Here is an 18,736-nt window from a genome sequence, read left to right as displayed (position 1 = left end):
CCCCTCTCTAGCTACTCCCTCAGTGATCTCACAGTGGAACAGGTAAATACATCACTATATCCCCTCTCTAGCTACTCCCTCAGTGATCTCACAGTGGAACAGGTAAATACATCACTATATCCCCTCTCTAGCTACTCCCTCAGTGATCTCACAGTGGAACAGGTAAATACATCACTATATCCCTCTCTAGCTACTCCTCAGTGATCTCACAGTGGAACAGGTAAATACATCACTATATCCCTCTCTAGCTACTCCCTCAGTGATCTCACAGTGGAACAGGTAAATACATCACTATATCCCTCTCTACTCCCTGATCTCACAGTGGAACAGGTAAATACTCCTATATCATGGCTACTCCTCAGTGATCTCACAGTGGAACAGGTAAATGATCCTCAGTGATCTCACATCACTGGAACAGGTAAATACATCACTATATCCCTCTCTAGCTACTCCCTCAGTGATCTCACTATATCCCTCTGGAACAGGTAAATACATCACTATATCCCCTCTCTAGCTACTCCCTCAGTGATCTCACAGTGGAACAGGTAAATACATCACTATATCCCCTCTCTAGCTACTCCCTCAGTGATCTCACAGTGGAACAGGTAAATACATCACTATATCCCCTCTCTAGCTACTCCCTCAGTGATCTCACAGTGGAACAGGTAAATACATCACTATATCCCCTCTCTAGCTACTCCCTCAGTGATCTCACAGTGGAACAGGTAAATACATCACTATATCCCTCTATAGCTACTCCCTCAGTGATCTCACTGTGGAACAGGTAAATACATCACTATATCCCCTCTCTAGCTACTCCCTCAGTGATCTCACAGTGGAACAGGTAAATACATCACTATATCCCCTCTCTAGCTACTCCCTCAGTGATCTCACAGTGGAACAGGTAAATACATCACTATATCCCCTCTCTAGCTACTCCCTCAGTGATCTCACAGTGGAACAGGTAAATACATCACTATATCCCCTCTCTAGCTACTCCCTCAGTGATCTCACTGTGGAACAGGTAAATACATCACTACTATATCCCTCTCTAGCTACTCCCTCAGTGATCTCACAGTGGAACAGGTAAATACATCACTATATCCCCTCTCTAGCTACTCCCTCAGTGATCTCACAGTGGAACAGGTAAATACATCACTATATCCCCTCTCTAGCTACTCCCTCAGTGATCTCACAGTGGAACAGGTAAATACATCACTATATCCCCTCTCTAGCTACTCCCTCAGTGATCTCACAGTGGAACAGGTAAATACATCACTATATCCCCTCTCTAGCTACTCCCTCAGTGATCTCACAGTGGAACAGGTAAATACATCACTATATCCCCTCTCTAGCTACTCCCTCAGTGATCTCACAGTGGAACAGGTAAATACATCACTTTATTACCCACGTGGTCAACGAATGGGTAGTTGCATATTAATCTCATACGTCACACGAGTGTCGTATCGCGTTGACCTGTGTCGTAACGACTTGACCTGAAATTCTAACGATTTGATTGGATAACCAATGACCTCTCAATTAGGTCACATTCTGATGTAACTATTTTTTCATTCATAACAAACACGTGAATTCATTCATTCTACAACTTAAATGCATTGTGGGAATGTAAACATTGCGAACGTTGCCGTGTCGCTGTTTAATTGTGAGTCGAACTGAGACATTATTATATCTGTCTCTAAAAATATAAACGCAATGTTTCCACCAGTGATGTTAGCCTAATGAAGCAACTGGAAACCAAGAAACGAGGTGCAACGGAGTAGTTTACTGTAGGAGGCTGTAATGAGGCGATGACAACTGACATGCATCGTGACGTCAGTTACTGATGGCAGTGACGCCATTAGTGTGACGTCATGCAAATATTGTACTACAGTACAAAACTCTTCCGCGAACCTCTTTATGAAACCGGTTTCGGTTTGAAACCAAAAACATAACAAAATACGCTATTTTGTCAATTTAAATGCATGTAAGACGGGTAATAAATAAAATACACACTCAGTTCATTACATACGATCTATATGAACTGGTGTGATCTTCCTATATCCCTATTCTGACTCTTCCGTCAGATACCATAGGAAGGACACTCGCTTCAGATAATTCGTGGATGTAATGAGACCTCTTGTAGTATTCTCTATATATCCCCTCTCTAGCCACTCCCTCAGTGATCTCACAGTGGAACAGGTAAATACATAACTGTATCCCCTCTCTAGCTACTCCCTCAGTGATCTCACAGTGGAACAGGTAAATACATCACTATATCCCTCTCTAGCTACTCCCCTCAGTGATCTCACAGTGGAACAGGTAAATACATCACTATATCCCCTCTCTAGCTACTCCCTCAGTGATCTCACAGTGGAACAGGTAAATACATCACTATATCCCCTCTCTAGCTACTCCCTCAGTGATCTCACAGTGGAACAGGTAAATACATCACTATATCCCTCTATAGCCACTCCCTCAGTGATCTCACAGTGGAACAGGTAAATACATCACTATATCCCCTCTCTAGCTACTCCCTCAGTGATCTCACTGTGGAACAGGTAAATACATATCACTCTCTAGCTATCCCTCAGTGATCTCACAGTGGAACAGGTAAATACCCCCTCTCTAGCTACTCCCCTCAGTGATCTCACAGTGGAACAGGTAAATACATCACTATATCCCTCTATAGCTACTCCCTCAGTGATCTCACAGTGGAACAGGTAAATATATCATCACTATATCCACTATATCCCTCTATACTCCCTCAGTGATCTCACAGTAGAACAGGTAAATACATTACTATATCCCTCTCTAGCTACTCCCTCAGTGATCTCACTGTGGAACAGGTAAATACATCACTATATCCCTCTCCTAGCTACTCCCTCAGTGATCAGGTAAATACATCACTCCTCTCTAGCTACTCCCTCAGTGATCTCACAGTGGAACAGGTAAATACATCACTATATCCCTCTCTAGCTACTCCCCCTCAGTGATCTCACAGTGGAACAGGTAAATACATCACTATATCCCCTCTCTAGCTACTCCCTCAGTGATCTCACTGTGGAACAGGTAAATACATCACTATATCCCCTCTCTAGCTACTCCCTCAGTGATCTCACAGTGGAACAGGTAAATACATCACTATATCCCCTCTCTAGCTACTCCCTCAGTGATCTCACAGTGGAACAGGTAAATACATCACTATATCCCCTCTCTAGCTACTCCCTCAGTGATCTCACTGTGGAACAGGTAAATACATCACTATATCCCTCTATAGCTACTCCCTCAGTGATCTCACAGTGGAACAGGTAAATACATCACTATATCCCTCTATAGCTACTCCCTCAATGATCTCAATTTGCATTTATGTGTCACAACTTTGCTGTTTCAGCAATATACCGGTATACAAGATGTTTGTGTCTTGTAAGTCACAATGAAAACCCTTATCAAAATATTTACTTTCGTATTTTATAAAAGTCCCAAAAGAACATGTGTGTACTTTCTTTTGTACAGCGGTTTAGTTTTATTCCATTCCATACATATCTTCAGTAGTAAAGTGACTTTTTTCCTCTTTATGATTTTGCTGGTCATTCACCCATCTTTAAGACCATTGGATGTATGGTTGAAATATAAATAAAACAGTCTAATTTACTGTGGTGATCTGTCAATCCCCAGTACATTCAAAAGAATTAGCTTTATTTGTAAGTCAAAGATACTTGCTGCTTGAAGGATTTCACTGAAGTCAAAGAGTAACTTCCCTTTCATATATTGAATGGATTTATTCATCATATTTAATAAGGAAAATCAGTATATATAGATTTAATGTTTATTGAACATTTTGAAGTTGTCAGCTCTGTAAACCAAGTAATGATAAAATATCAGACTTTCTACTCTAAACTGATACCCCCAAATACATTTGTATATAAAAGTAAATTTGTTGATGTTCCCTACCTGTTCATAATCTACAATGGAAACTTATCATGAAAACATGCCTGACCAAAACAATGCCAGTAATTAAAGTACTGTCGGAAATAGAAAAAACTGTTGTTAGGCTGTTACTCTGTATCCCTAAAATTTACACAATTGCAAATAGCATATGTCGAAATAACCCACTTCGGCCTAACTGGGCATTCAGTGGGATGCGTAATATGATATCCAGAAAAGCAAGTTTACTCATAAAATCGGGCAAAACTTAGAAAAAATACGAATAGCTGCTGAAAACAATAGATCAGACTATAGATGGCAATTAGGTCGCTCAGCCAGGTATGACGATGGACCGTCGACTCACCTGGCATGAAATGCACGTGCTGCCTACAGGCACAAGGGGTCCTCTCAAAGATATTTTGTGCTTTGTCATGTGTGTTGACTATGTCTCATCTACTGATTAACATCTTACGTGTCTTTCTTTCATAAAGTTTATGTTGAGATATGTAAGAGAGTATGATACCCGAAAACCATAGAAACGCATCGTAGTATATAGGTGGCATGACCACCCGAAGTTCGACAGGACTGGATATTATTTGTAAATTGTTATGATGTGCCGTGTACCTCCCCAGTATAATTGCCCTAAAGGATTATCTTATCTTAGCTGATATCTCTATCCCCAAAGCCCGACCCCAGGTTTTGCTTTTGAGGCGACCCCTCCTATCTGTTTCTTTTTATAGTGGCAGTGAGACTGCATGGTAGCTACATCCTTAATAGTTTCGGCATCAAAGTTATTATTTTTTACGTCAGCTATCGTTTATAATGAATCTACGTCTAATTTCAAATTGGGCATTTAAAAAGTGGCCTTTGTAATACAATATCGTCGCACACTAATTTGCATAAAGACATGGTCTGTTCCAAATAAGTCTTTTTGGACTTAGAAAAAACACGCATTGCTCATTTCTGCACTAATTTCCCCTCAGTAAAGTCCTTTTTCTCTATTTCCTATCTCTCTACCACTGAGACTGTAGTTAGGCCGAACTTAGTTTAACAGATATTTCACACTTTCACATATCAAATTGTAGAGATAAATGAGAAAATACGTTTTTTTCTATTTCCGACAGTACTTTAGTACATGATATTCTCCAACATGCACCTGAAGTTTTCCGACAGCAGTAATATCAATACGACTTGCATCACAGATGCAGAACAAAGGCGAGGTCTGTATCTAAATAGAGTATCAGTATTTGAAAGCTGTGTACAATGTGTTGTTTTTTGGAAACATTGTTACCAAGGATGATATAAATGTGTGGAAATAAAACCAGAATGAACAAGGTAGGCCTCTGAAGCTGCTTGTGCTGGATAGCTAATTGCTTGTGAGATGATATGTAAGTGTATCTAATTGGCAATGTATTAGCTCGATGGAAGCGGGATCGGTACGGAGGCTGCATCTGTCCTAAACCTGAGATGGATATATTGGTGTTGGACAGCTTCCAACAAGAAACCTTCCTTCAGGATCTCTTGAACATGGCCACTATTTGTAGAAATTAGCTCGCAGGGTGTCAGAAACTATTTCTGTACCTTTCCCTCCTGCTTAAATCTAAGCTTAAAATGATTAGAATTTCAGTAATTCTTGGCATCACCATATAAGGTCTGTGTTTAACAATGCATATATGTTGTTATTGATCACTGCCGGCACATGTTGCATTGAGATGCTTCACTGGAGGAAACAGGTGTTGCATACACCTAGACGGTGCATACATCAAGTATTTATTTCATTTGTGCTACCCTGTTTATTCAGTTGAGTTTGAGCCCAGATAATAGCTCATGGCTAGCCGACTCGGGGTCCACCATAGTGGGGATTGGTGGTCAGAGGAGGTTCCTGGTGACCAATCATTGGAAGAACATTGAAATGGAGATTGGATGGTCAAACTGTGTGACTTGGGTGGTTGTGCTTCGTTATGGGGTACAAGGTCATCTATACTGCTATCAGTCACTAATTTGCCTCATCTAAATCTATTGTTGTCATATGGGGGACTGTGGCATACATATCACTTCATGTCTTAAATTCAGGCCAGAAATGCTTAAAAAAAAGCTTTTTGACTTCAATATCAATATGATGAATTTGACACAAGATAAAAGCACATATATGATACATGTACGACTCTACCTAGTTGGATATTAAAGCTCAGATGAAAAAATGCACTTGAGGGGTGACTTCACAGCAGGAAATTTTGACGTTTTAACAACATTCGTAAATATTCTAAGTACAAACTGTAGTTTTGAAATACAGACTATAATTATTCATAAGGCCTCAACTAATTAAATTACATAAATGATTGTAAAAAGTTTGTTTGTTTTTTTAACATCCATATGTGAAAAAGATGGAACTGTTGTAGGAGTTAAATTCAAAATAATTACGTAAAAAGTCTTAATTCAAATCACATGGATAATCTTGTTCACCCATAGACGTTTACTTCGTGTGTGAGCATTGAACTGGCAACATGCGACTTGATATCTCTGCAGAACAATTAATTTCAAATTTATACCAGTATTTCATACTGGAGAAACAAAGGGAGGAACCTCTCGTCAGCTATGACAGGGTTTACTATAGAATGTGTAAAGCCCTTAATTTTACATATAGTCAGGTTTACAAAGTTGTAAACAAATCAGTTACCTCAGGGGTCGTGTCAAAATCAAAACCAGGTAGGAAACACAAACTGGATAGCTTTGATAAGGAAGTCATACACCATGCAGTTTATAAACTGTATGAATGCAAAATCCCACCGACGTGTGCTAAAATACAAGATGAGATCAAAGATACAATAAATGTCCTGGTGTCATTCCGCTAGAGTCCTCCACCAGCAGTGATACTGACACTTGATATTTTGAGATGGTCCCTGACATGTACTGACCGTGCGTTACATAACGCTGTCACCCTGTCTGCCTGCCAGGTGGGTCACAGTATAGTTTGTTTCTTAGAAGTGTTTCTACCATGGATTTTTTTCTAAGTTTTTCGATATTTTACAAGTAATCATTACTCATATGCCATATTAGGTCGAGGTGGTATGAATGATTATATATGAGTTTTGAATCTGAAATATCAACCATTGTCAAATAATTGCCGAAAAGCATTTTCCAAGCATTTCTGGCCTTACTTTAATACCACAGCAGGGGACACCTGAAATGGGCTTCACATATTGTACCCATCTGGGGAATTTGATCCCAGTCTTCGGTGTGACGAGTGAACACTTTACCCACAGGGCTACCCCACCACCCCACATAGTATATGATGGTATAGCAGCAATAGGTGAACACTTTACCCACAGGGCTATCCCACATAGTATATGAAGGTATAGCAGCAATAGGTGAACACTTTACCCACAGGGCTATCCCACCACCCCACATAGTATATGAAGGTATAGCAGCAATAGGTGAACACTTTACCCACAGGGCTACCCCACCACCCCACATAGTATATGAAGGTATAGCAGCAATAGGTGAACACTTTACCCACAGGGCTACCCCACCACCCCACATAGTATATGAAGGTATAGCAGCAATAGGTGAACACTTTACCCACAGGGCTACCCCACCACCCCACATAGTATATGAAGGTATAACAGCAATAGGTGAACACTTTACCCACAGGGCTACCCCAACACCCCACATAGGTATATGAAGGTATAGCAGCAATAGGTGAACACTTTACCCACAGGGCTACCCCACCACCCCACATAGTATATGAAGGTATAGCAGCAATAGGTGAACACTTTACCCACAGGGCTACCCCAACACCCCACATAGTATATGAAGGTATAACAGCAATAGGTGAACACTTTACCCACAGGGCTACCCCACCACCCCACATAGTATATGAAGGTATAGCAGCAATAGGGGAACACTTTACCCACAGGGCTACCCCACATAGTATATGAAGGCATAGCAGCAATAGGGGAACTTTATATGTCAAATATGCACCATACAAACATCTTCCAACACAAACTGATCCTCAGGTATCTCCAGCTTAACTTCTTTGAGGGGCATATAAAAGTTGAAGTAACAATAGGACAAGGTGTTTGGTGATCAAGTTGCTTACTGTAATAAGAAAGTTGTTATCTATATGTCCTTATGTTTTAAACTTAAAGAAGACATGGCTGTCTGGTGTTATGACTCCCTGTACATAGTATGCTGGTGATCGATTCTAATTTCACTTATTTCTCTCCCAATATTAATGATTGTAACTAAATCATCCATGTAGTCTAAGGACATTTAGAGTTTGGTAAGCAGAGTTGTCTCCCCAAGGGAATGCTGATCGTGTGTCCGAAGCTAAGATTATGCTTGTATAACCAGCATCACTCACTCCCCCAAGTGAACTACAGAGTTATCTCCCCTTTCAGATCCAGCTGCAGATGTCGCTAGTGCAGCAGGAGCTGCATGATCTGAAGCTGCAGCTTGAGTCGCATTCTGCGCGGAAGTTCTCCCACAATGAGGCTCACGCCATGAAGAAGATCGAACATCTGAAGGAGCAGTTCCGGGAGATGATGGTTGAACTACGGAAGAAGAGAGCTGCAGAAAATGAAAACGCTGTTGTGCTGACAGACGACACTGTAAGTTTGTGTTTGGACTTGAAATAGTACCTTTGACCCATGAGGATCCAGGTTAGAAAATTAATCTTCAGTAACTCATGCTTGTTGTAAGAGGCGACTAACAGGATTGGGTGGTCAGACTCACTGACTTGGTTGACACATGGTATCCCACTTGCTAGCGATGCTCATGCTGTTAGTCACTGGATTCAACACTGTTCACATGAACTTTAAATTTTATGAAAAGTGTTGGGATTTTCTTCATGAAAAAGGTGTATGTTTTATCTCATTTGTTACTTCTTTTTTTTCCTTCAACTTTCTTTTAGGTACAAAATCATGACATCAAATCACAACCAAATATAAACCATGCGTTTGTATTCAGAGTTTGGCAGTATCTCACATTGACAAGCATATCATAACAAATGACATTGTAGGAAAAAGGATCAGTTGTACATTAGTATCAGTCGAACAGTTGATGGCAATCAGACCAGAATCCAACAAATTTGGTAAAGTTACAAGAAGAGATGCTGTGTGTTCTCTCGATATTGTAAATTTTAGTTATTTTCTTTCTGATCATATCGAAACTTGGTGTACAAATATATGTTCGTATTTTAAAAAGAGTAAATTTGACAACTGTTATCAGGAGATTACAGGCATCGTTCCTTTTTTCAGAGAATCCAAATATGATTTTCATTTTATCGATATTCAATGTGATATGTGTTTTTGTTTTTATCCAATTTGAAAATTGGTTCCATATGTTTCTAGATTTTGGACAGTCGTAAAGGAGATTTGTTACTTCTTGGTTTCTATTGATGTCAAAACATTGAGATTACCTACAACCATCTTGTTATGTGATCTACGGTTTTGTTTCTAGGATGAGGAGTTGGACATTGATCGTCCCCAGCGGCCGTTCAGACGCCGCACCCTGTCAATGTCCTCCCGAATGTCCACAGCGTCCGTCTCCTCCATGGTCCGACCCCTGTCTACAGCACCACAGTCTGGTCAACCCTCCCCCACTCACCCCGGCATGCCGTCATGGCCAGGACCAGAGATAGAGGTAAGTCATCATGGCTGACATACACAAACCTTCATCGGACGATAGTTTATCATTTTAAGGACTTGTTATGATACATCAGATGTTTGCCCTCACTGAGGGATCACAAGGAGTGTGATATATATATATATATATATATCAAACTACCAATCAAGTTGTTCCTATTGATAGTACAATACAAATAGGAATTTAAGAAGGCCAGTAGTACTGTCGATAGTATGTATAACAATCAGTAGTTTAAATAGTTTCAGATAGTTATAAATAAAACTTACATTATGCAAAAAGTAACTTATAATGCCTACATGTTGATTAGCAAGGATTAAGACAATTTCAGATTAGAGTTACTTCCCCTTGTTTTGAGTAGCAGCAGGGAGGAGATTGTCAGACTTTGAGTTGTCAGCAATATATTCATTTCTAATAAAATGATTAATATAATTTTCAAAGCCAAAGATAGTTTTCTGTTATTGCGATAGTTTTACTTACGTTGACAACTATTAAAATACTAATAGTGAGGGTTACTATTGCAATAGAATAGAATAGTTAATAGCACCAATAGTCGCCCGTAGTGACCACAGTGAGTGTCACTCTGCTTCCTGTCTTGCTGACGCTGTTGCTGTTGTTGTTGAAGCTGAAGGATGTTGAGCGGTCGCTGATGAAGAAGCATCCTGGCTACAAGCAGCGACTGTCGACAATGGAAGAGTACGACATGGACGATGGTGCCCAGGGAATGGACGAGCGCCGTTATCGGACTTACTGACCTCAAACTTAACTACATTACTGAGATTGTCGGTCAGTGATAACTAACTGTCTCAGTGAATTGGGTACTTTATGATTGACTGGTCACAATCTCACAATCACAAGAACAAACTAGATCACACTGTTTAGTACTGACAAGCTGTGTAACAGATATTTTCATCTGAAACTACTGCTTCGCCCTTTGATATGCTGGTATTGATGTTTGTAAACAAGTCCTGTGCAGACACACAACTGGCTGCTTTGTGGGATGGTTTGCTTGTTAGTGTTCTGTTGTAATGATTGTACGATTGTCCTAGGGATTGGTTTAAGCATTTCTTGGACGGAAATTCTATTTATGTATGCTTTTATGAATATGAGGAATTGAATCTGTCAAATCAAGATTTGAACAGTGTTATTTAGATGGTCACAAGAAATTAGGACGGGGCATACTTTGAAGGAACACATCCAGTGGGAAGGATCCATTGGTTGGTTCAGTTGTTAATCAGGACAGCTGTAACAATGTAAGGACTGCAACCAATTCCTATACAAGTGGATACTGTAACTCCACCATCTGTAACACAACACTGACTACATCAACTGCAAGAACTGCAACCAATGCTGTGTCTGTTACAAGACAACGCCTCCACATGTAACACAACATTGGGCTACACAAACTGTAACAATGTCAGGACTCTAAGTATCTTTGTAATGCTGTCTATGATAACAATACCAGCTGCTGTACCACCAAACTTGTAACACAACGTTGGGCTACACAAACTGTAACAATGTCAGGACTCTAAGTATCTTTGTAATGCTGTCTATGAACACTGTAACCATGAACACCTCCACATGTAACACAACATGGGGCTACACAAACTGTAACAATGTCAGGACTCTAAGTATCTCTGTAATGCTGTCTATGAACACTGTAACCATGAACACTGTAACCATGAACGCCTCCACATGTAACACAACATGGGGCTACACAAACTGTAACAATACCAGGACTCTAAGTATCTTTGTAATGCTGTCTATGAACACTGTAACCATGAACGCCTCCACATGTAACACAACATTGGGCTACACAAACTGTAACAATACCAGGACTCTAAGTATCTTTGTAATGCTGTCTATGAACACTGTAACCATGAACGCCTCCACATGTAACACAACAACGGGCAACACAAACTGTAACAATACCAGGACTCTAAGTATCTCTGTAATGCTGTCTATGAACACTGTAACCACCAACTCCATCCACCTGTGTAACTATTGTCTTCACCAACTCTAACCATTTAGGGACTGTAAGTGTCGTTGGAAGGTTGTCTTTTGAACACAACTACACTACCGGTAAAACAACAGCTGTCTTCAGAAGCTGTGTAGGGAACATGGCAGACAGGAGGATTTAGTCATTTTGACCCCCAAAATATTTAAGATGATAATTTTATTTTATTTCAGGATGGGGCTCTAACAAGCAGTTATCTCAATATCGATTACAATCATGTTTTGGCTTGTGATTGTTTCAGTTGAACTGTATTTAGGCAAGTTTGCTTTATGATCAGGTTGTTCAGAATGATCTCTGTGGGTGAATGATGAAACGTATCTGAATGTCTAGACAGAATGTCCATTATCAGTACTTAGTACAGTGATGCAGAGGATCAACCCTTGGAGCTGACAGTGAATGCAATAACTACCATCCCAACAGTAGGAGAGACAGGTGGAGGGGAAGGGGGGCAAGACCCCTCCACAGCACATACTGGAGATGTGACTTAAACATGGGACAAGACAGGAATGAGTAAACTCATCATCATTTCTATAAACTAAGACAAAGCCTCAATATGGAAAACTATTATTAGCAGTTCCTGGCTTGACTAAGGGAAGCAACTCTGCCTCTCTCTAAAGTGGAAAATGGCAAACAGATTTTTTAAATCAACCAATGTAAATGTCAATTTAATGACTTAATTCTATTTGTTTTGTTTTTCTTCAAGCAAAGTCTTTCCATTTTATAGTAATGAAAGGACACAACTTTAAACTGGGCACAGTAGAAAGATGTTTGGGTGAACATGTACTTTAGAAGATTGTCGTTTCTGGCTGTGAAATTCCACCAGGAAAGTAATGTAAAGCAATAAATAAGGCCATAAGATCAACTTGACAGAACTGAAGGAAGCTCTAATTATTAATTCATGCTGGCCTACACTGCCAATCACTACCCACACCACTTACTCTACATAGCAGGTGCCAGCTGCTCTACTTGAAGTGAGAGGAGACATTACATACCTTTCTATTTGGTCTCAGGACCAGCCAATTTTACCTGAGAATTTAATCTCTTGTCCTTAACGAAATTGGATGTCATGCAGCTTCAGACATTAGCATGAAAGTTTCATCAGCCGAGACTGTAACTTCCACCAGCTCATGACAGGAACACTGTAACTAGATGTCTGTATGGAGGATTCTTTCATGGTCTGATGTCCAGTTTGGGAGAACGGTGTGAAGCCCGTTTCTGGTGTCCCCCCATAATTCATACTGCTAGAATATCACTAAAAGTGTAATAAAAACATACTCCCTATGGAGGTGATGGGGGCCTAGTGGTTAGAGTGTTTGCTTGTCATGGGGAAGGCCTGGGTTCAGTTCCCCATGTTAGATGTCTGGTGTGTCCTGCTGTGGAATATCACTGACATGGCATAGAACCATACTCACTCACTGTGGGAGACTTCTACACATATTGTTGTCCCCCTTCAGCACGGGCAGCCGATGTAATGCCTACTTTGGGGGGGCCTCCACCACAATATTGCTGAAAGAAATGTAAACCCATACCCAGTAACAATCACTCCGGTAGACTCATTTTCCCATCACCATGAAGGAAATAATTAACAGTTTGATTGTTCATTTTGAAACAAAATAAGATAGCTAACAATACAGTGACTGTACTACCTATTAGCTCAAGAGTAGTCTTTTAATAAAAATATAAACTTTTCTGCACTAAATTACAGCATTTCATAAATCTCTTACCTTTAAAACAGAAGTCATTAGACAATTCAGTTCCTCCTGGGCTGCTGTGGTCTTCAGTTTGTCTACTTTTTGATATTGTTTGTAGCCATGGGGTGGCATTAGTTTCTGCAGCTGGGATATGATTACAGACACAGAGAATGGACTGCAGATCTGGCTGGATTAAACTGTCAGGCTCAGTATGATCCCTGAGGGCAAGGGGCACTGACAAGGTCTGACTACAGCACTGACAGAACACATTGGGTTGTCTCCCTTACATCCCCACAGTGTGTAGTTTGGATTGGTTAGAACTCCCAAACTGTGTATTCTGTTCAGACAAGACACATGCGTTTGACTTGGTTACAGTTGAAACAATTATAAAAATTAGATGAATCAGTGTAAATGCTGTGCTTGATAGAAAATATGCTTATTTCATTTTGTTTGTTTGTTAAGACTTGATTGTTTAATGGGTTTATTTCATATAGGAGTGGGGTTGGGTTTTTTGTTATTGGGTGGATGTGAATCCAAGGCCAGGACCGATACACGATTAACTTTTTCAGTGTCTCCTCTAGGTATTTTGACCAAGTAACCATCCAAATAAGAAAACAATGCATGGCCATGTACATTGATCAAATTAGATTAGACACATGTTATTTATAGTATGTTACTTAAAAACCTTCTTATTTCAGGTATTACATTAACACCCCAACTGTATATCTACACTAAAGCATCACAAAATGAACATGATGGAATATCTACCAAGAATATTTGTTTTTTAATAGTACTTGTAAGTAATCATCATCTTGTCGTCATAAGCTAAATTCAAAGGAGGCTACAGACTAAGGTAGGGTTCATGGACATTGAAAGAACCTTTATTTTTAGTACACGTTAGTAATCAAAGTCTCATCGTCCTGGATATTCAAAGGAGTCTACAGACGTAGTTGAGGGTCATGTTTCAAGGTATAAACTTGTGCAATCAGTGGTGTGTGCAATATTGAGGATGTCTCAGCTAAGCCTAGTATGGACTGGCAGCCTTAAGTTGTGGGGGAAATGTCTGACCATGTGTGAATGTTTGCTCTGTTTTAAGGGGAATCTTCAAAGAAGAAATACTTGCTATCAAGGTATTCAGATTTATTGCATCGTTACACAGTCAGCCCCATTCTAGCCCTGAGAGATACAGTGTACAGACTTATCAGCGCAAGAATCTGTGTACACTGTAATTGTTTGTATGTGTGCATAGTTTTAAAAGTAACTATGACGGTTGTTTTTTGTGCCAGGTTTGGTATTTTTTAAAGTTACACGGTCAGATTTCTCAATTTTGCATTTATTGTAGATTTTTATTTATAGCATTTATTAGCTTCAAAGTTCTTGAGCATTTGTATAGACGACAATCCTAACATGGCCATTGAACAGAAATAGAACCAGAGAATGGGGATAAAGGTTCTGCAGTGCAATTACAGCCAGTCACCAATCTATGTGAGCAAAGTGAGAGACTAGTGTAGTTTATGTGTTTATGTACACAAGATGGTGACATTGCCATGGAACTTTGGTAAACTGGGCTGGTCTTTAACTGATATCCTTGCAGTAATACCAAAATATAGATACAAGGCCACGTGAATGAATATACATTACATCTGATCCAGCACCTATAAGACATGAGGCAATCACTTCAAAACTTGGTATTAAACAATCCTCACCCTTAAGTGGTGTTTGTTTTCTTACCTTTTAATCAAATACATAAACTCTATATTTTAATTTATTTTCACAAATTTTAGTAAAACTTGTCAAATGAAATATATTTGTTGCCTTGCATACTGGGACGGACCTGGTAATAACATGTTGTTTGTCTTGTTCTAGATGATCCAGTCAACATTTTCAATGTTAAAAACCTGCACAGTCCTTACTCCTGCACATTATCATGTCAACATTTCATGTTTTCTCAGCATCTAAACATGCGGGCAAATATATTACTGAAGTCTTTTCATGACTTAATGATCGTTTGATGTGTTTACAAATTGATTATTCAATCTGACATTGATTGTAAGGCGTGTGTACAGCTGTTATGATGATTGTACACATATATGCATTTCAAGTCTTTGTTTTACAAGTTACCAAGGTTACCAATACCTGAATGTATAATTTTTGAATGATGTGTGCTGATGCTTTATTATTGAAATATTTGAGTTTAATTTGCTTTTGAAACTTTGTTTTAAACATAAATATGCCAAATGTCTTGCAGTAATATTTTTTCTTAAAGAATTTTGTGATTATGATGAATTCTTTTTTTTTTATGCCTATGTGGATCAACATCACTTCCTAGACTCTGGAATCGTTATTTTGTCAAAAAGTTTCATGTTTATTCACTGTTTTCTGAATTATACTCAGCAAAAGAAGTTAGGGATTTTGAATATATTGGGGATATTATGTCGTAAGTTAAGACTTCTGTATGCAAATATCACCCAAATATTCATGTACCTTAACTTTTCTTGTTCAGTATAACACAGTGTAGTACCATTCTGTTCTGGAATTCCAGATATAGCTGATAAGTACCTTCTTCAGTTTACTCAAGCTGACTTGGTTCACACATCATTGTACTCCAGTTGTGCTAACCGATGCTCATGATGTTGATCACTGGATTGTCTGGTCCAGATTCAGTTATTTACATACTACCACCATATAGCTGGAATATTGCTGAGTGTAGCATTAAAACACAAACAATCTTCAGTTTACTCTTCTGCCATTATGTTTGTACTAAACTGCAGCTAAACTTTGAGTTAACATATTTGTCATGCAGGTTTAAGATTCAGATTGTTCAGCTGTTCTCCATGATGTCATGTTGATGCTGCCCATGAGATCATGGTGGTCTCTTCCTGCTTCCTCCTCTAGGCATCCATAGGTTGGTTTTCTTTCAAAGGTTAGGAAATTGATGTTTTGAAACTGTTAATTATTCATTGTTTTGTGCCATATAAAGAAAATATGCCAAAGATCTGGACAAACGCCACAAACAAAGGAGTTGTACATATGTCACAAGACATTCGCAGATTTTTTAAAATTTGAAAGCGCTGAAACAATGTTACTGACCTATTTTGGGGATGAACATAACTGAGTTGGGTGTGAATGTGCAATCTAATTTAAGAAATTCTTTATTTGATCTCATCAAGGCCATTATTTCTTAAAACCTTCTTGGCTATTTGTGGGCAAGAACACAAGTTATCGTTTCACACCTCACAATTGTCTTGTAAAAACCTGTGTTGCAGGAACAGCGTTAACTACATGTTTACTGATCTCCACAAGGGAGGTAACTCTTGTGTGGCATGTATGCAAAGGTTTCCTAGACAGTAGTGAGAATGCTGGATTGTGTGAGAATGCGCCATAATACTGCATTGTGCAATTATCTATGACAATTTGGATTTATCTGTATCTTTGTAAATATAAATAACTTATTGTGTAAATAATTGTTGAGAGTCGGAATACTCTTATTTACCTTTAGAATTTACCAGTGTTTGATATTTTGTCAGTTATTACCATTTGGGTTTGATTAGAGTATGTTAATGTGGTTTTGAAGAGTTTATTTTAAGTTGAATCACCTGAGTAGATAAAAGGGATGTGTTTCACAAATCAGATTTATGTTGTTGCTATTCAACGATCTTCATACATTTTGTAATCTGTGTTATCAACAAGATCCCAATGAGATTGATACTGCTGACACTCCGGGATACACCAGGACAAACCTGGATGAGACAAGAGTGAAACTTGGGGATACATCAGTGAAAACCTGGATGAGACAAGAGTGAAACTTGGGGATACATCAGTGAAAACCTGGATGAGACAAGAGTGAAACTTGGGGATACATCAGTGAAAACCTGGATGAGACAAGAGTGAAACTCGGGGATACATCAGTGAAAATCTGGATGAGACAAGAGTGAAATTCGGGGATACATCAGTGAAAACCTGGATGAGACAAAAGTGAAACTCGGGGATACATCAGTGAAAATCTACATCAGTGAAAACCTGGATGAGACAAGAGTGAAACATGGGGATACATCAGTGAAAACCCTGGATGAGACAAAGAGTGAAACTTGGGGATACAACAGTGAAAATCTGGATGAGACAAGAGTGAAACTCGGGATACATCAGTGAAAACCTGGATGAGACAAGAGTGAAACACGGGGATACATCAGTGAAAACCTGGATGGATACAAGGGTAAAACTGAGAGATACATCAGTGAAAATCTGGATACAGGATGAAACTTAGGGGTACAAGAGTGAAACTGAAGAGACAAGGGTTAAACTCTGGGTAAAAGGTGAAAGAAGCATTTATGACTATGCTATATTGATACTGATTTGTTATCATCAGTCCAGTGAAACTCCAGTACACATGGGTGAACTCAGACTCACCCGTGAAACTCCAGTACACATGCGTGAACTCAGACTCACCCGTGAAACTCCAGTACACATGGGTGACCTCAAACTCACCGGTGAAACTCCAGTACACATGGGTGAACTGACTCACCAGTGAAACTTCAGTATACATGGGTGAACTCAGACTCACCCATGAAACTCCAGTACACATGGGTGACCTCAGACTCACCCGTGAAACTCCAGTACACATGGGTGAACTCAGAGATTCGCCAGTGAAACTAAATTATACATGGGTGACTAACCAGTGAAACCTGGGGATACAAAGAAAAGAATCCCAGTCCTCACACAATGTCAACACAAAAGGCAAGGTATTTATTGAACGGTATGACTTTATTGTATTTTCAATAGCATGATGAGCACAAAAACTGTCACCATTTACAATTATACCTTCATGAAAATATTCAACTTTCATAAAAACATGTCCAGTGAAGACTTCTCCAGAACCAACATACAGTCTGGGAGTGGTACACCTGCACAGTCCATCACTTGGACACATGCTGTACATCTGTGTCAAACACGAGGGCAAAACACAGTACAAACAAACATGGATCTGGGACCAGAGACTTGTTAAATTACATGCAAAAATAACAAATTAATTATCTTGTAATCATTTTGTTTTGAGAAATGTCATGATCTTCAACCCATTTATGTCACTGTTAGCAATATTCCAGCAATATTCCAGCAACATCACAACAGTAGACAACAGGCTGCAGACATTGTGTGTACATGGAATCTCTGGCAGGAAGATCACACGCTTTGACCACTAAGCTACCTCACCTTAACCTGGTCACATTATAGAGGGACAGTTGGTCTTCCACAGGCATCTTCCCTTGGCAGGAAGATCACACGCTTTAACCACTAAGCTACCTCACCTTAACCTGGTCACATTATAGAGGGACAGTTGGTCTTCGACAGGCATCTTCCCTTGGCAGGAAGATCACACGCTTTAACCACTAAGCTACCTCACCGTAACCTGGTCACATTATAGAGGGACAGTTGGTCTACGACAGGCATCTTCCCTTGGCATGAA

General features: G+C 39.5%; 1 protein-coding gene and 1 long non-coding RNA gene across 2 annotated transcripts in view; one reads left to right on the top strand and one right to left on the bottom strand.

The window, feature by feature from the left end:
* LOC124263359 overlaps positions 1 to 10,933 on the top strand; it is a 135,409-nt gene extending 124,476 nt beyond the window's left edge. Inside the window, 3 exon segments of the mRNA XM_046697956.1 lie at positions 8,325 to 8,534; positions 9,385 to 9,567; positions 10,193 to 10,933. Coding sequence (XP_046553912.1) covers positions 8,325 to 8,534; positions 9,385 to 9,567; positions 10,193 to 10,321 — 522 coding nt within the window. The 3' untranslated portion in view covers positions 10,322 to 10,933.
* Positions 10,934 to 18,017: 7,084 nt separating this feature from the next.
* LOC124263366 lies at positions 18,018 to 18,736 on the bottom strand. Its single transcript, XR_006894824.1, has 2 exons — positions 18,574 to 18,736; positions 18,018 to 18,478 (listed from the first exon to the last, which is right to left on the bottom strand). It is a non-coding gene; the product is annotated as an uncharacterized LOC124263366 (long non-coding RNA).

Source organism: Haliotis rubra, unplaced genomic scaffold, assembly GCF_003918875.1.
Source record: "Haliotis rubra isolate DU_JTF1 unplaced genomic scaffold, ASM391887v1 Scf88, whole genome shotgun sequence".
NCBI lineage: Eukaryota > Metazoa > Mollusca > Gastropoda > Lepetellida > Haliotidae > Haliotis > Haliotis rubra.
This window is presented reverse-complemented; position numbering and strand designations above follow the sequence as displayed.